Source organism: Leopardus geoffroyi, chromosome A1 (assembly GCF_018350155.1).
Source record: "Leopardus geoffroyi isolate Oge1 chromosome A1, O.geoffroyi_Oge1_pat1.0, whole genome shotgun sequence".
Taxonomy (NCBI): Eukaryota; Metazoa; Chordata; class Mammalia; order Carnivora; family Felidae; genus Leopardus; species Leopardus geoffroyi.
The window spans coordinates 20,557,966-20,581,711 of record NC_059326.1 but is presented as its reverse complement, the minus strand read 5'-3'; the positions used below and the strand labels follow the sequence as shown (position 1 = coordinate 20,581,711).

Sequence of the window (23,746 nt, the reverse complement as noted above, 5' to 3'; positions counted from 1 at the left end):
CTTTTAGCATTCCTTGGTAGTATGGGTCTGTTGGTGGTTATTGCTTTCAGCTCTTGCTGTCTGAAAAAGTCTATTTTAACCACCCTCATTTTTCAAGGGTATTTCTCTCGAGGATCATCATGTTTTCTTTCAGTGCTCTAAAGATGTTTCTGTTGTCTTCTGGCTTGCATTATTTCCAACAAGAAATTTGCTGCCATTTTTAGTTTTGTTCCTCTGTACATAAATGTGTCCTCTTTTCTTCTGTCTGTTTTTAAGATTTGTCTCTTTATTACTGGCTTTGAGCTATTGATTTTGATGTATAGTTTATTCCTCTTTCTGTCCTTTGGGTTTATTGAACCTCATGGATGTGTGGGTTTATTGTTTTCATCAGATTTGAAAATATTTAGCCATAATTTCTTCAAATATTTTTTCTGTTCCCCACATCCCCTTTCAGAACTCCAGTGACATGTATATTATTAGGATGCTTGAAGTTGTCCCACAGTTCACTGATACTCTATTTATTTTTCATTCTTTTTTCTCTGTGTTTTCATTTTACATAGTTTCTATTGCTATGTCTTCAGTTCATTAATCTTTTCTCCCGCCGTTAATCCCATATAGTGTATTTTTCATTTTAATTTGGGTCTTTAAAAAAAAAAAAACTACGTCTCTCTATTTAATTTTTTGTACATGAGGAATACTGTTCTTATGCCCTTGCCTGTTCATTCTAACATCTGTGTCTAATATCAGTACCCTTCTCTCAATATTGATTTCTTTATTTTTCTCATTATAGGCCATATTTTCCCGCTTCTTTGAATGCGCAGTAACATTCGATTAGATGCCAGACATTGTGAATTTTACCTTTGTGGCTGATGAATACTTTTGTATTCCTATAAATAATCTTGAGCTTCATTCTGGAGCACAGAGGAGGTACCTAGAAATAGTTTGATCCTTTTAGGTCTTGCTTTTAAAATTAGTTTGCTGGGACCACAGCAGCATTTAGTCTAGGGCTATCTGCTCCCCATTGTTGAGGCAAGGCCCTTTTGAGTACTCTGAATTGTGAGGTTTTCCAGCCCATCTGGAATTTGGAGCCCTGAGTGAGTGTGAGGTCCTATTCCCTCTAATCCAATGCGGGTGGCTCGTCTCCTGGCCCTCAGGTAGTGTCATCAGATGCATGCACTGATCAGTACTCCCTTGAGTACTCAAGCAGTACCTTTGCACATCTATGGCGTTTTCTTTCTTTGTAGCACTCTCCTTTCCCATAACTGCCCTGGGAACTGTAGCCGTGGTGTCTCTAGAACTCTCCTCTCCACCTCTAAAAGGGAGTCTGCCAGGCTTCACCTGGGGCCTTCCATTCTGCTCTGTGGACCGGAAACTCTCTCAAAGCAATAAGCTGGGGCATTCACAGGGCGCACCTCGGTTGTCTCCCATCTCTCCGGGGTCACTGTCCTGCAGGGTTCAATGCCCAGTGTCTTGAAAACAGTTGTTTCATGTATTATTTTATTGTTGTTGTCATTGTTGTTACTGTTTTGGTTGTTTCAGGTGGGAGGATAAATCAGCTTCCTGTTACTCCATTTAGTTGCAAGTAGAAATCTCAAAATTAGGGTTTTTAAACCTTTATATATTTAGTGTTACTATTATTTTAAGAAGAAAGTTGTATTTTAACCATGTGTGAGTAAGCCGATTTCTAATCATGCTTGCTGTATTTAAGTTTATGAAGATCCGAAATGGGGTGAAGGGAACGTGGGCCACAGAAAAGAAAACACACCGAAGTGCCAGTCCTTACCCCAAAGCTCTCCCATTTGCTCTTTGGTAGGTTGTTGCTCTGCTTGGTTAGTAGAGCCCCTTTGTTCCTTTTGGAGAGAGATTCTCCAAATGACTTGTATGAACGTGCATTTAAAACGTCTGGAAGAAATGTTATAAATAAAATTGTCACGATCTTTGTGTTTCGATCTACACAATTAAAACTTGGACAGGAAAATATTGTAGAGGAAACATACCACGAGAACTTACTTCAACAGGTAATAAAGTGCATCTTAAAGCCATAATAATTGAAATATTGAAGTAATAATGCTAAAGCAGACACAGATTAGTGGACCAAAATAGAACTTCATAGACAGACTTATAAATGTATTTTAAACATTCAGCATAAAGGAATTGTTTCAGTAATGAGTCCTTCAGAAGATAGTGTTGGGACAACTGGACAATTCACTGAAAAAAAAAAAAAAAAAAAAAGCTGGATCTCCTCTCCATATCTTACACCCAGATATATTTCAGATAGATTGAAGATACAATGTTAAGGTGTTTGGAGAAAATGCAGGTGATTCACATAAGCTTGAGGAAGAGAAGCCTCTCTAAGTATGACCCAGAAGGTCCAACTCTAATGAAGTTAAAGATTTTACAAAGAAAAACCATATAAACAGAAGGAAGAAAAACCGAGTAAACTAAATAAGGTGATCAACAAAGCAAATGCCCTTTAATCTTACAGACTCATTGTTTCTTTGCAGAGTATTTCAAAGATGCTTCAAAGAAGATGAAAAGTGGGCTTATGTTTGTCAAACTGGTGAACCCGTGTTCAGGTAAGCTTTCCTCCTCTCTCTTCCTCACCACCTCCGAGAACTGTAACTTTATTGTTTTTTAAACACTGCTGCCCCAAAGTGTATATACTTATTACCGTGTATGTTTGTCCTTCCTTAATAGCTTTGAAAGGTAAGCTGGCATTACTGGATGATCAAAACAAGCTTGACCTAAACATTTTTTGTTGTTGTTGTAATTTAAATCTGTAGACGATTCACTCGTCAGAAATGCATGCAGGACAAAAAAGTGGCATGTTTGGTTTCTCTCGGAAAACGGACTAATTTTCTTTAGCTTTCTTAAGCCAACTCTTCTTAGAGTAGTTATCCAACATTAGCCTCCACTTATATTCATTTTATGTTGTAAAGTAAAATAAACAACCAGAGTGAAAAAAAAAAAAGTTTTTACTTGACATGCCAAGATTTTGAGTGGTTTCATTTTTAGCGGTACTTTCCTTATTTTGTTCTGACCAAAAGGCAGTATATTCGTTCCCAGTCAAGGGGCGAATTTTTTATATTAAAAGCATTGCATACGGAGATACCTATTTTATTGCAAGCCGTTTGAGTTTAACTTTATATTCAGTGCATTTTGTTTCCTAATTTTTAGGCAAAAATGTTAAAGTATACCGTAAATATACTGTAATATTGATATTTGTCTTTATGTGGGATTGTTTTTTCATTAATTTATTTTACAAGGTTTATGTTATAAAGTTATTTTATAAGGCTTTGAGTAGACACCTAATACTTAGCAAATTAGAGCATTGTGCTGGCGGGTACAATATTGAATAGTGAAAGCAAGGGAAAGCCAATGGGTAGTGCCTTGTTATTATTGTTGATGGAAAGACATACAAATAGAAGCCACAAGTGAGGCAGAATTTCCTGGCTTCCTCCAGTTTTCTTTCCTCAAGATGAAATTGAATTTGAATTGAAAATGAAATCAGCCAGCTACGTTATGTGGCACTCCTCACTGGATGTGAGACTAAGCTGAGGTGGGCAGTTTTGTTCAAGAGAAGTCTTAGGTAGTGGTAAAGGTTGTAAAGAATCAAACGAAAATAAAGGTATAAAAAAAAAAAAGCTAAGCTTCTTGTAAAATTTCCATTTTGTCTAAATTGTCTGTAAACAACAGAAGAACAAATGTTTGCCTCGTCTACGTTGGCTGTGGAAAAATAAAGGCTAACATTTGCTGAGCGTTTACTATGTGCCGAGTACGGTTTTAGGAACTTGACATATATTCTGTCTTTCTACCCCTTACAAAAACCTGTGAGGTAGCTTCAGTATTGCTTCTGTTTTACAGGAATGGAAACAGAGGCACAGAAGGGTTTCCATAACTTCCCCAACGGCACACGCCAAGCATGTGGTACCCACGGATTCAAACTCAGGGTCCTTGACAGTGCTGTGGTTAGAAAAAGATTTCATGCATTGAAGGGCCCTCGCCTTTTCTCACTTCGAGCTGGCCCTGGGGTGTGTAGGATCCGTCCCTTTCTTGGGCCCTCTGTGTGCAGAGCCACACGCTCCACTGTTGACAAGGACCCACATGCCAGCTCAGTTCATCTGGCTGAACCATTAGGTTTGGGTAGTTTAATAATGGGCTTCCCCTCATGATCTAATGGAGGATTCAGTGAGAGGCTTTGTAGCAGTTAAGATGAATGGCTTGTACTTTTGTATTTATTGGTTTAAGTTCAGTGAGGATTATAGAGCTGGAAAACAAGCATCTGTATATAATAGCTATAAGCTTTCCTTGGAGTCAGTTTGTGTAGAATATATCTATGTATGTTTATGTTCATATTAGGAACATTCCTCAGAACTATTGGACAGTCTTTTGATTTTGTGTGTGTGTGTGAAAACTTACAAATAAAAAACAGATTTGTCTTAACAGGGGAAGGAACCATTTACTTGTTCAATATGTGTCTACAGCAGCTGTTTGAAATAAAAGTTTTCAAGGAAAAACACCATTCTTGGTTTATAAATCAGTCCGTTCAATCAGGTAAGTGACTAGTGTATACGTTTCCATTAACTAAACACATACTCTAACTTTTCCAACCTTCATGCATGGTGGGGGTGTGGGGGTTGGTACAGGCCTGTCTTTCCAGTTTAGAGTCTGGTCCATGCCTTAGCCTTCCTTGGCACCAGAGCAGGGCTTAATCAAGGGGAAAGGAAAGATAATTTGAGCAAGTTTAAATCAATACCTACATGTCTTAGATAGTAGGAAAATTTAAACGAATACCTCTGCTTTGTCTCCTAAAACACTGACATGTCCTTAGTCAGAAATTAGAGGATCTTCCTACCACTGAAAGTACAAATCTTTCATTTTCACTGCACATTGCGCAGACTGGGAACTCTTTGCTCTTCTGTTAGACACTTTTGAAGATTTTCAAGTTTTAACATCTTATTTCTTTGCAAATGGATACTGATATTGCTTCTAAAATAAGATAGAATATAACAGATTTTTTAATGCTTTGTCACATAAATCACTGCTGCCCCCACCCCAACATACCCCCAACACACACATATACTCAACACCGAAGAAAGTTCTGTTTCTTTTAATGTTCTAATTTGGGGGTAGTATTGACTCAGAAGAAAAAAGTAAACCGCATGTTGTTCTGATGGTTCTGGCAGTTGGGGGGAGTCAGGGATAGTTGAGGCATGGTTCTGTATTCTCTCTGCCTTTTTTCTCATTGTTTCCAGAGAGTGCTTTCTGCTTCTTTCTAAGCCCTCTGCTTTCTGTTGATTGTGTATGTCTCCACTTAGTGCCAAGGTAGAAAAGCCACTTTGTCTTTCTTCTTCTCAGACATTCCAGAACAAGGGTTTATTGCTGGTGATAAATTTCACATGCTTGTGTGCATGAGAATATCTGAAATGGCTTTCAGTTGCCAAAATGCAATGGCAGTCTGTGTATAGTCTGGCAGGTGGAAAGTATATATTCCCTTTTATTGTCACTGCTATGCTTATTCATTTGGCAATATATGAGAGTTCTAACTTCTAACGTAATACACTTGCAGTTGGGTTTAGCTCGATAGACACAGTAATATCCAGATGAAATTGGGATACATTGGGGGGCAGTGATTGATCATCTCTCCCTCTGAGCTGGTACCTGCTTTTTTTTTTTTTTAATAGACCTTATTTATTTGAGTGGTTTTAGGTTCACAGCAAAGATGTCTGCTTTTTTCATCATTGTCTTCTTTTAAACTTAGCCTTGAAGAAAGAGCTGTTTTTAAGAATAGCCACCAGGATATTAGAAACCTGTTCCTAATTTCTGACTATCATGGATGCCTCCTATAAAATGAGCTTACAGCTTGTTTTCATACGTTTCTCTTCTACTTTTTTTTTTTTCAACGTTTATTTATTTTTGGGACAGAGAGAGACAGAGCATGAACGGGGGAGGGGCAGAGAGAGAGGGAGACACAGAATCGGAAACAGGCTCCAGGCTCTGAGCCATCAGCCCAGAGCCTGACGCGGGGCTCGAACTCACGGACCGAGAGATCGTGACCTGGCTGAAGTCGGACGCTTAACCGACTGCGCCACCCAGGCGCCCCTCTTCTACTTTTAATAAAATAATCAACTAATATAATATGAAATTACTTTCTTAATTTTTCTTTTACTTGCTATGAAATGGATTCACATATATAATTTAGGGTTAGAATTTCTTGGCTGTATAGATAGGTTGTTCTGCTAGGGAATAAAAGTAAGTACACGTGTTTCTGAAACCAAAATAAGGATGGAAATAAAGGCATTATTTATTGTTCCATTTGATGAAATACCTCTTCTGGCTTACTCCCATGGGAGAAGGAGTCTTGGATGCTTGGAGGGGGCTGTGACAGAGGAAAGAAAAGTGGGGAATAGGTAGGCTAGTTTGTTTGATTCGCCTTTTTTCCCTTCAGCCTGGATGGTAGAGTTAGACTCTTACTGCAGAGTTTCCTGTTTCTTATGCTCAGTCTTGTTAGATTCCTTTCCTCTTGCCTTTTCTTCAGGAGTAGGAGGATAAGGTAGGATGTGGATAGGATAGGGTCTGGGGTGGGGAACCACCTTCTGAGCCTTCGATCATTGGAAGTTCCGAGCTGTGAACCCACAGACCATAGAAGGAGCTATGTATGGAGAGAATACTATTGCTTGCCCATGACCTCATCCTCAAAAGCGTAGGAAATTACATTTTACTGCAGCTTTATAGATAGACTTCTACAGGTTTTGTAATGTTTTGCTGGTTCACGTTCTGTCCATATTTCCCCCAATTCTTTCCTTTTTAGGGGTGGTGGGAGGACCTCTGCTAAAAATGATTTCTAAATATTCCACACACACACACACACACACGCACACCCTATCTTCTTTATTCATTCATCCTTCAGTGGACACTTAGGTTGTTTCCATACCTTGGCTGTTGTAAATGATGCTGCAGTAAACATCAGAGTGCACGTATCTTTTCAAATTAGTGTTTTCATTTTCTTTGAGTAAACACCTAGTAGTGGAATTACTGGGTTATATGGTACTTCTATTTTTACTTTTTTGAAGCATCTCCATAATGTTTTCCACAATGGCTGCACCAATTTGCATTCCTGTCAGTAGTGCACAATGGCTCCTTTTTCTCTGCATCCTTGTCAACACTTGTTATTTCTCGTATTTTTGATTCTAGCCGTTCTGACAGGTGTAAGGTGATATCTCATTGTGGTTTTGATTTGCATTTCCCTGATGATGAGTGATGTTGAGCATCTTTTCATGTGTCTGTTGACCATCTGGATGTCTTCTCTGGAAAAATGTCTGTTCAGGTCTTTGCCCATTTTTAAATCAAATTGTTTTTCTGGTGTTGAGTTGTGTAAGTTCTTTATGTATTTTGGATATTAACCCTCAATTGGATATATCATTTGCAAATATATTTTTCCATTCAGAGATTTCCTTTTTGTTTGGTCAATGGTTTCCTTCACTGTACAAATCTTTTTATTTTGGTGTAGTCCCAGTAGTTTTTTTTTTTTTTAATGTTTTTATTTATTTTTGAGACAGAGAGAGACAGAGCATGAGCAGGGGAGGGGCAGAGAGAGAGGGAGGCACAGAATCCGAAGCAGGCTCCAGGCTCTGAGCTGTCAGCACTGATGATGACATGGGTCTTGAACTCACGGACTCTGAGATCATGACCAGAGCTGAAGTCAGACGATTAACCAACTGAGCCACCCAGGAACCCCCCAATAGTTTATTTTTGCTTTTGTTCCCCTTGCCTGAGGAGAAATATTTATATACAATGGAATATTTTTTTAACTTGATTTGTTTGGGGAGAGAGAGCACAAGCAAGGGAGAGGCAGAGAGGCAGAGAGAGAGAGAGAGAGAGAATCCCAACCAGGCTTCATGCTGTTAGCACAGAGTCCAATGTGGGGCTCGAGCTCACGAACATGAGATCATGACCTGAGCCAAAATCTAGAGTCAACCAGCTGAGCCATCCAGATGCCCCTATATACAATGGATATTAATCTGCCATAAAAAAGAATGGGATCTGGCCATTTGCAACAACATGGATGGACCTAGAGGGCGTAATGTTAAATGAAATAAGTCAGAGAAAAATAAATATCATATGATTGCACTCATGAATGGAATTTAAGAAACAGAACTAACCGACAAATAAAAGAGACCAAAATAACAGACTCTTAAATACAGAATAAAAACTGGTGGTCACTAGAGGGAAGATGGGCTGGGAAGATGGGTGAAATAGATAAAGGGGACTAAGAGGCACACACTTCCAGTTGTAAAATAAAGAAGTCACAGAGATGGAAAGTACAGCATAGGAAATATAATCAGTAAGAGTGCAGTAACGTCATTTGGAGGCAGATGGTGAGCACTGAGTGTAACGTATGAGCACTAATGTATAGAATTGTTGAATTATGTTGTACACCTGAAACCGATAACATTGTATGTGAATTATACTTCAGTAAACAACATCAACAACAAAAAGATGTCTAAAGACAAAAGGAATTTAAAGATCAGTTTCATTGTCTTGGCTGTCCTCTCCACGTACGGATTCGAAGCTTTTTGGAGCAGAATCTCATGGACCGCCTCCTGCCTTTTGAAAGAGTCGTGTAGAATCTTGGGCTTGTGGAGGAAAAACTTCTGAATTTGGAGTTTCACATATATTTTTCTTCTTTTAAAAAAAATTTTTTTAATGTTTATTTCTTTCTGAGACAGAGTATGAGTGGGGGAGGGCAGAGAGAGAGGGAGACACAGAATCCGAAGCAGAAGACACAGAATCTGAGCTGTCAGCACAGAGCCTGACACGGGGCTCGAACTCACAAACTGTGAGATCCTGACCTGAGCCGAAGTCGGTCGCTCAACCTACTGAGCCACCCAGACGCCCCTCTTCTTTTTTTTTTTTTTTTAGATGTTTATTTAGTTTTGAGAGAGGGCACGAGCAGGGGAGGGGCAGAGAGAGAAGGGGACAGAGGATCTGAAGCAGGTTCTGTGCTGGCAGCAGAGAGCCCAACATGGGGCTCGAACTCGTGAGCCATGAAATCATGACCTGAGCCAAAGTCAGTAGCTTAACTGACTGAGCCACCTAGGTATATTTTTCAGTAAATGGTTTCCACACTGGGATTAAGATGAAATAACTAAGTTGTCTTTCCAAGACATTTAATTCCCTTTGTTCTCTTTTTAATCTATAGGAGGTCTTCTCCACTTTGCCACACCTATAGACCCTCTATTTCTGCTTCTCCACTACCTCAGAAAGGCTGATAAAGAGGTGAGTTCCCAGTTTGGGATATTAACAGTGAGGGAACAGAATACACTGTTTTGGCTTGATCTTCTCTCTGTCCTTTTAATGATCCAAATGTAGATTCCCCACAATTCACATTTGATTCAATTTAATTCAGGTTGGTATAGAACACCTGTATCACATGTGCTGGTATGGACTCGATCACTGACTCAGATCTGAGAAGCAGCACTAATCTCAGACTAGTTTTCCTGTGTCTTCTGAGAATCGCCTAGCCCTCCATGCTATGTACCTTACTTGTTTGACTCAGCCTGACAGTGAAACTTTTATCATTAACTACCCTTTGATACTACTCCAAAAATCAACAAGGAGTAGAGGTTTCTGAGAAGTTAGTTGCAATGCGGAATCTGAAACCCTGTTAATGAACTTCTCATGCTCTGTTCACATGAAAATCAATTGGCCTGTCTTGCACTGAAAATGGATTTTTTTCCCATGTATGACTTTGTAATGTCATGCATTGATCACTTAGAAAATATTGTTTCACTGAATAATGCAGATCTTACAAATGTTGACACATCTCATTACACACACATAGATTCTCCCTCTCTCACATTTGTAAATATTACCACTGGTCTCATCAGAAAACTATTATTATTATTTATTAGGAAGCTGTCATAGTGGCAGATACAACTTTTCTACAGTTGTAATTTTTGCTTAGAAGTTAAAGTTGTATCATTGGTTATAAGCACTGTCAGTCTTTTCCTTGAAGTGACAGGTTCACTTCTTTTATGTTCTATCAAATACCTAAGTCTAAATAGCCATTGTCTGTAACGTTTCCTTTTTTTTCCAGTTAAAAATGGTATCCTACAAAAAATGATTATTTTTGCTCGTGACTCAGTGACGCAAGCACTTTTCCTTGACGTGATCACTGTGCCTGGGTAGTGGCAGAAGGACTTTAGCATCTGTCTTAACACACGGAGTATTTAAGTTTATTTATTTATTCTGAGTGGGGGCAGAGAGAGAGAGAGAGGGAGAGGGAGAGGGAATCCCCAGCAGGCTCTGCACTGTCAGTGCAAAGCCCGCCATGGGGCTTGAACTCGCAAACAGCGAGATCTTGACCTGAGCCCAGATCAAGAGTGGGACACTCAACCAGCTGAGCCACCCAGGCGCCCCTAACACACAGAGTATTTAAAAGATTTGTACTCGGGTTCAAGGTTTAACTAACAGTAGTTGCTTTTACTCCTTGATCAAGGATATCCTTAAAGTGAAACTGGCTTTTTAAAAAAATTTTTTAACTGCCCTGCATGGCCATGAGGAGTACAGGGACTCCTGGGACAGTTTGTTGGCATGGCCGTGACTGGTGCTAAGGAGCCTACGGTTTTACCCACCTTTGCACTTGAATCTTCAGTGCAAGTGTCAACACAGTGAAAATGCAGATAACATCTTAGCATTATTGTGAAAATTGTTTTATGTTTGCGGACCCCCTGAAAGGATGCTGGAGACTCCCAGGGATCTATCAACCACGGTTTGAAAATCTGTGAATTAACAACTTTAAGGAGTAAGTTGTTATTTAAACTGCTCAGAAGAATCTGGATTTTCGTACCCTGGTGTTTACTTACAGTTTAAATGTTTATAGCTCATCTTATCTAGTCCTTAGACCAAATTTCCAAAACTTCCATATTGTAGGTGTGTCAGTTTAATTTGCCAGAAAAAACTGAAAGTAATAAAACTGATTTCAGACTTTTCAAGTCCTGCTTTCTCCTGATGCAGCTTAACTTCTTTTGTTCTCCTCCTTTCCTACATCCTCTGTCCTTTAGTGTGGATTAGTGAAGTTGTATTCCTTAGTTTATTCATGGTGCTCATTATCTGGAAGCTATCATGGAGCCAGTCTATTGAAGGCATGTAAGCAGTGAGGCAAGTAAGTCTTATATCTCTAACAAACAGAAATGGTTCTGGTCACCACCACGAAGGCCCTAGTAGTATTCAGGGAGGAAGCTGAAAACTTCCATTGGCTCCCATTTGCTTTCTAAGATACATTAACAGAGAGAAGGCCGCGGACCAGTACCTGTAATGATGCACATTTAAAGTGCCTCCCCACATGTTGTAGTGATGTTTCCCTAAGACCATGACTGGGGTGAATTAACTCTCACCTTGGCCATCTGTGAGTCCTGAGTGTGCTGTGGCTGGTTCAGAATGGCACAGAATGAAGCAGAAATCCTGCTCAAAGTGGTGGTTGGCTTTCATTGTAAGCCGTCTTACTTCCTCTTCTGAAATACTTGAAATGCCCTATAAAATAACTCATGAGACATTTAGGTACTTCCTTCCCTGCATTTTAGACATGGTCTTTTCCTGTTTAGTTAAAAAATATCGGTATGCCCTTTTAAAATGTTGACCATGGCGCCCGGGTGGCTCAGTCGGTTGAGCGTCCAACTCTTGATTTCAGCTCAGGTCGTGATATTGCAGTTCATGAGTTCAAGCCCTGCACGGGGCTCCGTGCTGACAGTATAGAGCCTGTTTGGGATTCTCTGTCTCCCTCTCTCTGCACCTCCCCTGCTTGTGCTCTCTCTCTCTCTTTCAAAATAAATAAATAAACTTAAAAGAAATACAATTAAAATGTTGACCTAGTCTTTTTTTTTTTAAGTTTATTTCTTTCTTTTGGGGAGTGGGGCAGAAAGATCATTCTAAGCAGGCTCTGTGCTGTCAGCACATGGACTATGAGATCAAGACTTGAGCCAAAATCAAGAGTCAGACGCTTAACCGACTGAGCCACCCAGGCACCCCAGACCCAGTCTTTTTTAATCCTGAGTTTTAACATCAGGAAAATTCTTTTTTCTAGCTGTCCCAACTGTTGTTAACTTTATGTTCAAAGCAAGTTGCTATTACATTTCTCTTTGGGGCATGTATGGTAAAGAAAACGAGAATAAAACATTAGTTATGAAATTATTATATCATAACTGTGTGGCAGTCCATTGTATATAATTAGAATATTTTTTTAATTGCTAAATATTTAAGGTATTGGTTGATCATGGGATATAGATTAAGGTAGAAGTCTAAGAGAAAGCCACTAACCAGCCTTAGTACCTATAATGATGCACATTTAAAGTGTCTCCCTCCTATGTAGTGGCGATGTTTCCCTATGTCCCCTTAAGACCACGGGCGGGGGGTGCGGAATTAACCCTCACCCTGGCCGTTTGGAAGTCCTGAGTGTGCTGTGGCTGGTTCAGAAGGCACAGAATGAAAGTAAAATTAAGTAAGTAAGTGAAAGTAAGACTCGGGAAATCCCCGGATTATTCTTACTATCTGAAGGAAAAAGATAGCATTTAAATTGAGGCACTTCTTGCCACTTGTTGACCTAAGAGAAAGTATGACAAGCTTTCACATGTGCTGCTGAATGAATGAGATTTCATCTCAAAACCAAAGAAAGCTGCATTTGCAGAAAGAAAAATGATCAGTTTTTCTGTCCTCAAATGGAGTTGTCACTAAAACAGAAAAGCATAGCGAGCTAAAAGTGGGACATGGGCAAAAGAATACGTTTTTTATAAAGTCTGGTATCGTTAAGTCAGGGAACTAATAATTTAGACAGACTTCACCCCTCCATGCCCCTGTACAGTTGAGTAAAAATAAACCTGACTGAGAAGAAGAATGTTCTGAATTCCTATGTTCTGCCTTCTGGCCCATTGGCTACCAGGCCTTATACACGTATATAGGTGAGCCTGATTTAATATGCATGCACCTTCACTGTACTCATCCATCCGGCTATCTTTTCTTTTATTACGGTCTACATTCGGAAGTACTTCAGACAGCTCTGGCAGGAGTAGATTCATTTTGATAATTTTCTTCTTGCTGTGGGATTTCTTTCTTCAACCCGGAGTAAGGATAGGGAGCGGAGCAGTTTGCTCCGGGCATGATCTGGGCTTATTCCCGAGTGGTGGTCAGGACTCCTGCTCTGTTCACTCAGCTGGTTCTTCTGCATGTTGAATGGGTCGGAACGGCCCCAGGTAATATCTATCATCTTCACAAGCTTCCGTGGCTTCTCGCATTTTTTTCAGAATTTTGTTCCCCTGTTTTATCCAGTGGCTATGCCTTTGATGTGGGTAGTTTGCTGCTTGGAACCCCAGTGCTTTCAAGAGCTTGCTGAAGGGAGCTGAGAGTCAGTGCTGGCACCAGTCCCAGTGTAGGGGTTCCTTAGGTGGAACCAGTGGCTTTGAACTTAATTTAGAGGTTCAGTTACAAGATGATGTCTTTTCCTCTTTTTTATGTGTGAGTTTGCCGACTGGAGTGCCTACATTCTGACCGAATAAAGTCTTTTTTCAGGGCAAGTTCCAGCCCCTAGATCAAGTCGTGGTGGATGACATGTTCCCAAATTGCATCTTGTTGCTGAAACTTCCTGAACTTGAGAAGTTACTTCAACATGTGACAGAAGAGAAAGGTATAGTACGTGGCCTTTGAAATGAGGCTTTGGCTGCTGGAAAGGCTGGGCGTCCGTCCCACCGAATGTAATACTTGTTCTAGTTTGGTCATAGGAGAGGCCGACATTCAGACTTGCTTCCCCTTGTCAGTACTGGTCCTCTATTCTACTGGGTTGTTCAGCCTGTGAAATTCCAACCAGTGGAATACAGTGGCCTGTCTCCTACAGGGCCAGGAATCGTGAAGCTTGGGCTTTGGTCTCAGTTCTTCTTTTAACTAGTCTGTGACTTTAGTTAAGTTTCTTGCCTACTTTCTGCCTTGGATTTCTCACTTGTAAAATTACATAAAATCTATACCTTCACCGAATCAAGACGTGTTTATTGAGGGCCAACTAAGAAGCATATGTTGAGCACTAGGGTTAGACTCTAAGCTAGTTATAAATAAGACATCATCCTTTCCCTCACTAAGCTTTGAGTCTGCTGGGGACAAATGCAAGTAGGGCAATGACAGCAAGGAGTCACAGGAGTGAACTCTCGGTTTTCTGGGGATGCACAGGACAGATTCATACCCTGGCAGGTAGGGAGTGCAGAAAGTTGGGTATTGTGTTGCTCTCCTGGGGGGAAATGACCTCTAAATGGATCCCTGAAGTGCTCTTAGAGCTCTAAGTGGAGCTCAAAGAGTAGCAGCATGACAGGGGCATCAATATATGGGAAAGTGTCATGTTTAGGAAGCTCCAAGGGGTTCAGGGTAGCCAGAGTATAGGATGCCTGGGATGCATTTAGGTTGGTAAGGAAGGAATGGGGTAGGATGTCGGGCAAGGGCTCACATGGTGAAGGGTCTTGTATGTGTCTGACTCTACCTCGTGGTAGTGGAGTGTCGGCAGAGTTGGAGCAGGGCAGAGCTATAACGTGGAAAACGTGCTAGAGAAGCCAAGTCCACGTCCATGGAGGCTGCCGCAGCGGTTTCAGCAGGAATGGTGGTGGCCTGAGCTTAGCGCCTGCGGAAAGTAGCGCCGAAAGGGAAAACCGGCCTCATTTAGTGTTGGGTGGTAGTCAAGGAGAAGGAGGAGTCAAGGATGACTGTAGAGTTGTGCCCTGACCCGCAGTGAGGTTGGCGTCCTGGAGACACAGGTGAGAGGAGCAGGCTGGGGGTAAAGAAGAGATGAGTAGCAGATACTCTTCATTTGAATTCTGAGGGGGGGAAGTGAGTCGATAAGTTGATAAGTTAGAAACACTACAACCTCAGTGTCAGTGTCTCAAAAAAGTCATCCAGGTAGTTTCAGGGTTAACATGGAAATACAGCGTGGGAACCAAAACAACAGGCTGATGAGCTGTGGTTGTTTGGGGTCACGGTCGGTTTGGCAACTATGACGGATCTGAGACCAAAGTAGCAGTGGTTCCAAGAAGTGTAAGCTTACTGTGGGAGAGGGGAGAACCTTACTGACTGCATTTCACATTTTAGGTTCTGCTAAATTCACATTTGGCCAGGCTCAGGGCTCCATTTTGGATATGGTGTGTGGCACCAAGGTTTTATTAAAACAGGCCCGTTAAAGACATTCCCTGATGCTGAGCTCGGAGAAGATGTCCATCGTTTTGTGGATGACAAATAGCCACTTCTGAAAGCTTAAGTAGTGACGAATAATTACAAGTCATTTTAATTTTGCCAAGTTACCGGAAATTGAAAATGCAATTAATTCATTATCCCAGATTCTTACATTAGCTGAATAAAGAACAGTTACCTTAAACCCAAACCCAGAAACCCAAATTCAGAAGCAACGTTAACACACTGGCATTTGTTAGCTTACAGCCTGCATTTCAAAGCAAGATCTTCTCTCTCTCTCTCATTCCTTCCTTCTTGTGTGCTGAACTTGTGACCATTTACTGAGTCATTATCTGAACCCCTGTCGTCATCTCTTTCTCTCCTCGACATCGCCTGATCATTGGAAGTTCTACTGCAATAGAAAGTACATGCCCTACACTTATCTTGTTTGACCAGCTCTAAATAAACTTCAAAATACGATGCCTTTCCCTTTGGATCTTCCTGGAAAAAGATGTCTGACTCAATATGCTGTCCTTGTATTCAGAACTGATGTAAAGAAAATATTTCACATATTTGTGTTCTGGATTAGGGCTGAAATAAGTAATGTGAGATTGCTTATGTGTATTTTGATGAAGAGGCCTTTTTAAGGGTGAAAAATAAGAGATCCTACTATTTCCTTTTTCTGTATTTGTTCTTAAAATTTTTGGTGTTGCTTTTAAGCCTTCCATGATTTTAAGATTTACAGAATGCCGTTCTTTAGGGGAAGAATTTGATTATGAAGAAACTGTCAAGGCTTTTAGAGAATTTCATACATCTTTTAGTATATGAAATGTAATCTGAATTACTTTATGTTTTGCCTTAATATCACTGAGACAGAAAGAAAAATTTGAGGCCTGGAATGTTTAGAAACCTGGTTTATGTATAGGCTGATACTATATCTGCTTTGAATATGAAAGTACATGGGCAGGTAAAATAATTATTTTAATTAAAAAAATCAAAGATACAGGAAAAACTCAAGAAAAAAAAACTGCAGATATTATTTGTACCCAACCCCAATAATCAACAAATGTTAATATTTTGTTACAGTTGCTTCAGATATTTTTGAGGAAAGAATTTTTTAAGAACAGTCTGGTAATCTGATCTCAGGATCTGATGGCTTGCAAGAAAAATTAGAAGTGTATTTACTATATAGTTTTGAAGAAATCATTCAAATTTTTCATCATCTTTGGTTTGTAAGATGAAGAGTTTGAAGGGTTGAGAGCATCCCTCATACATTGTATTTACTACTTTGCAAAGTTCTTCTAAATCACAAAATAAAGCTTTTTGCTCTTAGCTTTATAGCATTGAGATTACTGAATGACCAGGAATGACCAGAATGTGAACATTATTTAAATATTGCAATTAATAGTGTCTGGAATCTACCTTAAAGAGATGTGCCATGTCCTACAAGTAACTGAGTGCCAAGAGAGTACCAGATATATAGTAAGTGCTCAATAAGTGTTCATACTGTTAAGGCTGCTAAATTAGAATTTTTAAATTCTTTGCTGATGTTTAAGTACTATATACACTGATACACGTGTGTTTTTGAAGGTCCATTGCTAAATTATATTCAAATGGTTTAAGTAGAATGGGGGTAATCAGATAACAATAAAGATATCTATCTACCCTATAATGAGAAATTATGATGTATCATTTCTGTGCCTACTGCTTTACATATGTTACGGTATCCTTACAGTAATTTCCTTTCACTATTATTACAACCTGCATTTTTACAAATGAGGAACAGAGGCTCAAAGAGTTGTAGTTACTGGACTAGAGTCACAGAGGTAGAAGTGGTAGAATCAGGATTTGAACCCGTATCTGACAGCAACTCTTTCCTTTCCTTCTTGCAACTGCAAAACACTTCCAGAACACTCCATTAGAATTGTCAGTTGGTGTCTCCTATAAAAATAGAAACATCCAAAAAATCTTGTATACTCCGTCTTAAAAGGCAAAGAGAGATAGGAAAGAAGACAGAGAACTTCAATAACTTAAGGAAAAGACGTCTAAGTTTCTCATCCCAACAATGAGCTTTCTTCCGTTCTCAGGTACCCATTCCCCTCTTTTTTAGTGATTGCCTTGGGTACTGGTTGCTTGTTTGAATTTGGCTTACTGTCCATTTATAAGTTAGTGTTTGGTTCTGTTCTGTGTTTTACTGCTAGGATTTTCAAAATAAGTAACAAAGAGGACTGCTAGGGAGTGGTCAGGTGATATCCATGAGAAGGAGCAAAGATAAAGAAGAGAGCTGATTATCTTTAATGTCCTTCTTTCCCCAGGCACTGTGCAGACAGAGCAAAACCTGAAACACTCACATTCCCTAGCCAGATGTTTTGATATTAGACTCCAGATGCTGTCTCAAAAGTCTATGGCATTAAAGACCTGGTTAAGCCTGCTAGGTTTATGAGAACCTCCCCCTGCCGTCCCTGTGTCCCTACCGAGCAAACCCAGCCATGGTTGTTTGCATCCCAAATGATGATGGTGGTGACCTTAGTTAACATCGCCTGCTTTGTTAGTGAAGGAAATGATGTGTCTCTGTTTGCTAGCTCTGGGGCCCAGTATATTTTTTTGCCAAAGAAGCTCACATTCAGTGGAGGGATGACAGAGGAAAGGCCTAATAAAGGCTTATGAACTTCATCTTGAGTGTAACACTGTTTCATATTGCAAGCCAGAGCTGCGCTGGGCTGTCCGATGTGATTAACAGGAAGAGCCAGGAAAACTTACCTGATTAAAATACCCCAAGTACAGTTGCCAAGTTTCTATCCCCAAGAGGCAGGAAAAAAAAAGAGACCATATGAGTTTCTCCGTTATGGAAAACATTGAGAAAGTAGATGTGAGAATGTGCTCTAGGCAGTTTGTTCAACAACGCATCAGGGAAATTCAAGATTGTGAGCCGATTACCCAATTGCTGAACCTGTTATTTAATTGTGGACTCACTTTTATTCCATCTTTATTTTGTAAACCCAATCTTTCCAGATGTTTGAGACCAGTTTTATCGGCACCAGACACATTAGGGAAAGAAACCTTTCCAGCATGTGCACATAGATCTAACTCACCAGCTCTTGCAAATATTAAACTTAAGACATGAGCAGCAAACATGTTATGGTATTTTTCATAAGTGTGGGTAATTCATAATTGTGAGCCTTCGTGGATATTTTGAACTCCCTTGCTTATCAAAATTTGATAATTTCAAAATTAAGCAGTAGTTTAGCACTTGATGCTTTTGTAGCATTCTGGGATATCCGAGCTGGATGTTTTGTAGTGACCATCTTGTCCTGGGAATGTTTAATTAGAAACAAATTTATAATTAAAACCTTCCTAGAAAAACTCCTCCAGGCCCAACTAGCTTCATTGGCGAGTTCTGCCATACTTTAAGAAGAAATAATACAGTGGAATAAAAACATACCATTCATAATATTATCAAAGATCATGCAGTTTTAGAAATAAATATAACACAGTGTGTGTAAGACCAGTACACTAGATATTATAAAATATTGCTGAGAAATTAAAGAATTAAATAGAGAGATATACCATTTTCATGAATTTGAAGACTCACTATCGTTAAGATGTTCCTTCTCTCCAAATTGATCTATACATTTAATGTAATGCCTATGAGGCTTTTTTTGACGGGGAGTAGAAATTGATGAGCTGATTCTACAATTTATATGAATTTGCAAAAACCTGCAATATCCAGAACAATTTTGAAAAAAGAAGAACAAAGTTGTAGAACCTACACAATCCGATGTCAAGACTTACTCTAAAGTTATAATAACCAAAGTGTGGTATTGGTTTAAGAGTAAATATATAGATAATGGAACAGAATAGAGAATGCAGAAGTGGACCCACACTTATATAGTCAATTGAATTTTTTTCAGTGGTGTCAAGATAATGGGAGAAAAGACAGTCCTTTCAACAAATGATCTGGAAAAACTGGATATTCATATAAAAAACAATGTTAACCGTCACCTCACAGCCATACAGAAAAATTAACTCAATATGGATCACTAACTTAAATGCAAAAATCAAAATTATTGAACTTCTAAGAGGAAACTTTGTGACCTTGGGGATAGGCGAGGATTTCTTAGGACACAAACCCAGTAACCATAAAAAAAAATTGTAAATGTAACCATAAATTACATTTCATCAAAATTAGTGTCTCCTGTTTTCTGAAAGATACCATTAAGAAAAAAGAAAAGAGAAGTCATAGTTGAAAGAAAATGTTTACATGGCACATCTGATAAAAGATATGTATCTCAAATATATAAACTCTTAACGCAGTACTAATATACATATACAGCCTAGTAAAAATGCAGCAAAAAGTTTGAACAGACACTTGGCAAAAGAAGATTTATAAATAGCCCATAGGCACATGAAAAGATGTTCAATATCATTAGTCACCAGGGAAATGTAAACTAAAACCACAAGGAAATGTCATTAGCATTCACCAGAGTGGTGTGAAATAAAAAGAAAAACTATAAATTGAGGAACAACTGGAACTCACCTACCTGGTTGATGGAAGCATAAAATAATATAACTACTTAACAATTTCTTATGACTCAGTAATTCTAATCCTAGAGATTTACCCAAGCCTTACAAAAACATATCTCCATATAAAAAGACTTGTGCAAGGATGTTCAGAGCAGCTTTTTTGTTTTTATAGCAACTTTTTCAAAATGGCCCCAAACTGGAAAAAATCGAATGCCCTTCGGTAGGTGAGTGCGTAACCAAAATGTAGGATATCCATACACAGGATACTACTCCATAATACAAAGGAAGGAACTATTCCTAGCTGCAACACAATGGGTGAATCTCACAGAAATTATGTGGAGCAAAAGAAGATGATCACAAAAATATACTTACTGTATGATTCCATTTCCATGAAATTCTAGAATCAAGCAAAAACTAAACTCTAATGACAGCAGATCAGTGGTTACCTGAAGTCTGGGTAGGTGTGAAAGCATTGACTACAGAAGGGCTCAAGAGAACATTTTGAGGTGACAGTTACGTGACCATATGTATACATTTGGCCAAACTCCTCAACTTGTACACTTAAAATGGGTGTATCAACCATATGCACATTATTCCTAAATAAAGGTGATTTTTAAAAAACTAAAGTAGTTACTGATCCAGCACAAGAAGCTAAGCCTCCTCATTTCTGATACAGTGTGTTTTGTTTTGTATTGTTTATCCTACCCCACAGCTCCCACAAGGTAATGCTGGAATCCAGTGATAGAATGTGGAAAGCAAGGCAGGAGTGAGTAATGGCTTTGAGATTCAAGCCTGGTTGACCAGGAGGATGGTTTGGGAGGAAGCTGAACTGTCTGTCTTTAGATACAGAGCCTCAGCTCAAGCCTTTGGACTTCCTGATTGGGTTTGTTTAGTCTGAAACAAAATGAACTCCGACCCCCCGACCCCCCTGCAGAGAAAGGTATAGTTAGCCTTGGAGCAGGGGGAAGCAGAGCCAGGAAAGAATCAGAGGAAAAGTCATCAAAGACAGAAGAACCAAGAGGAAAATTTTTGTAGAACCTAGAACCATGGAGGAGTTTTTCCCACAAAGAACAAGGTCAGAAGTACTGAGAAGGGTAGAAGACCTAATTGATTTCAAAAAAATGAATATCAGATCCACAGCTCTGAAGTCATCTGGAGTAGGAATCTGGTGCCTCTGCTTACTAGCTCAGTGACTTTGGACAAGTCTAGTTAACTGCACTGTAACCCAGTCTAGGAAGGTAGGGACAAACAATGGTTTTGACCTGAGATCCATTCTGAACATTCAATGAGAAATGTATATAAAGAACTTACAAAGGCTTGATTGTATATTTGTTTCTGATGCTGTTATCATTAACAAGCTGTCATTTAATCTTTTTTTAAAGTAATATTAAGTATTTGTTACATGCCAGGTGCTGTGCTATTGGCTTTGTGTGGATCATGTCACATAACAGGTGACACTGTGCCCTGGGTGGGTCGGAACCCAGGCAGTATGGCTCAGAGCCTGTGGTCTCCGCTTCTTCTGGTAGAGTATTAAGGAAGGGCCTACAAGGGGCTCAGGGAGTGGGAGAGAGGAAGGAAACTGTGGCAGATTGTGGAATGTTCTTGCAGGAAATGCGGAGGTGGAGGCCAGAGAGAAGTGAGCAGCCGAGTCAAGGTGGGATTTCTTAGGAGAGACCTGCATGCTGAGCTTCTCTGGAGATTTGTCTCGGGCAGTGACCAGAGCTTCTTTAGAAGTTTTAACCCATGCAGCAGCATACATTTATTAAGTGATTGCTGTATGCTGTCAGAATGCCCCTTACTCTTGCACATGGGTAGGACACTGTCTCCAGGGAAGTTGAGTCCAGCCTTGCCTGGTTCCACAGCAGACTGTTGCCCCCGGTGGTCCTGGCTCCAGCATGACAGACTTTGCACCTTGGAATTCTCGAACTCCTGACGGTGCCACTTGCGGCGGTCTCCTTTTCATTACACCAGTGACACATGCCGAGGGGGTGGATGCAAAGGCCCAGCCCGTGCTCCATCATGCCTCCTGTTGCCCACAACGTGAACAACCGCAGGCTGCAATGGGGAGGAAGACTACAGGTGCTGAGGCCAGCCCCTCTCCCATCTAAGCCGTCCCACGGAATGCAAGCAATTTAACAGACTGCAGGAAACGATCCCTCCCTAAGCATTTCCACTTCCCACGATGATTATGGAAGAAAGAGAAATTGTCATTCTGCATGGCTAGCAGCATCACATGGGGCAAGTCTGCATCTGGCTTTAGGATATTGAAGGGTCCCCAAGATAACTCCTGCACTGGGCAGGAGGCTGGGAGTGCAAGCCCCGCCTCTGCTGACTGCACAGAAAGCAAGAAACTCCATGAATGAAGTGTTACCAAGGAACTAACAGCTCAGGTCACAGTATGCAAAGCTGGGTGGATTGTAGGGTGGGGGGGCAGCATAACTTCCAAGAAGGGAACCTTTTATCCCCCATTACGGGCCAAGTCAAGCCTATCATAAATCTAAATTCCCCTGAATAGCTATGGTTAGACTGGTGATGTGTTCAAAGATAGGCATATCTTTTCTTCCTTCTCACTAATCCCACCAGGACAGTACTAAGTAGTTAACGAGATTTTTTTTCCCTGAATGTTTGCAACACACTTCACATGCATCTCCTTTTAGTTTTTGTTTTCTTTCTTGGGATTTCCATTTTTATTTTAGAAAAGAAGTCTTTCGGGGCGCCTGGGTGGCTCAGTTGGTTAAGCATCTGACTTTGGCTCAGATCATCATCTCACGGTTTGTGAGTTCAAGCCCCGCGTCGGGCTCTGTGCTGACAGCTCAGAGCCTGGAGCCTGCTTTAGATTCTGTGTCTACCCCTCTCTCTGTTCTTCCCCCTCTGACACTCTGTCTCTGTCTCTCTCTGTCTCTCAAAGATAAATGAACATTAAAAAAATAAACATTAAAAAAATTTTTTTAAAAAAGGAAGAAAAGAAGTCTTTCATTGAAAACACTGAGGTAAGCTTAAACTTATGTCGACAAATGAAGGTTGCTTGGCATGTTCATTTGCTGAGTTTTAAAAATTGCAGATTTTCTACAGATTTGTTGGTAACGTTTTTTCCAGTTTTACTGAGAAATAGTTGACACACATCACCTTATAAGTTTAAGATATACAGCATAATGGCTTGACTTACATATATTACGAAACGATCCCCACAATACATTTAGTTAACATCTATCATCTCCTATAGGTGCAATAAAAAGACAAGAAAGAAATTTCTCTTTGGGATGAGAGCTATTAGTATAATTTGATGATTTTCTTAAATTCCCATTCATTTAACGGTTGGATGAAACCTGAGTCACCCAAGTTCTGGCTTGGGATGATTTTTTAACTTCTCAAGTATGTTCTCAGGCTTAGAGATTGACTTTTTTAAGAATATAAACTGTTACAAAACATTTTTAAATTACTGTGGATGTTACATACATATCTTGTACACCATATACCCTTATGAGTCTATTTTTTTTGCTTAATCCACGCTTCTGTTTTGTTTTGTTTTTCTCTTTAATCCAGAAATAGACAAAAAGAAATATTACAAGTACAGCAAGGAGAAGACGATAAAGTGGCTGGAAAAAAAGGTAGAGTACGCCTCCAGTACCTTACGGCAGAAAAAGTTTTAATGCTCCTTTTAAAAAATATTTACAGAAGGAAGTAAGTGTGAATCTAAAGGACCATGTTGTTTATCCAGCTAAAATACAGAAACTGTATAGAGATACCCAAATCCTCTTCATCCTCCCTAACTCATGTATCTCTGGGTTTAGCTCCATGTTTTCCTTTGACCTGCATCCCCATTTCCCATGATTCCTCACCCCTGAATGAAAGAAGTTCCCACCATTTGGTGATGGATATTTGAGTCTTACAAGCCAGATAATACCAGGCGTGACACGCACTTACTGCTTTCAGTCCCTGTCTCAGAGGTTGCTTTTGCTCACACAGCGAGGCAGGGGGCTGAGGCCGACGGGATTCAGGCCTAGGGGAAGTGTGTTTCCCCTTCAGCATCCGGATGCTGGAAGGAACT

At 40.0% G+C, this 23,746-nt stretch overlaps 1 protein-coding gene and 1 long non-coding RNA gene across 5 annotated transcripts in view; both read left to right on the top strand.

The window, feature by feature from the left end:
* The window catches only part of RNASEH2B (ribonuclease H2 subunit B), a 57,783-nt gene that overhangs the window by 22,088 nt on the left and 11,949 nt on the right, over positions 1-23,746 (top strand). For 3 of the 4 annotated variants that reach the window (XM_045475326.1, XM_045475317.1, XM_045475306.1), the window contains exons 2-6: positions 2,484-2,555; positions 4,426-4,533; positions 9,182-9,258; positions 13,543-13,657; positions 23,242-23,306. In XM_045475326.1, coding sequence (XP_045331282.1) covers positions 2,484-2,555; positions 4,426-4,533; positions 9,182-9,258; positions 13,543-13,657; positions 23,242-23,306 — 437 coding nt within the window. Of the gene's footprint in view, positions 1-2,483; positions 2,556-4,411; positions 4,534-9,181; positions 9,259-13,542; positions 13,658-23,241; positions 23,307-23,746 lie in introns of all 4 variants that reach the window. The other variant, XM_045475334.1, reaches the window with a different exon arrangement.
* LOC123597048 lies at positions 14,067-17,605 on the top strand. Its single transcript, XR_006711930.1, has 2 exons — positions 14,067-16,656; positions 17,490-17,605. It is a non-coding gene; the product is annotated as an uncharacterized LOC123597048 (long non-coding RNA).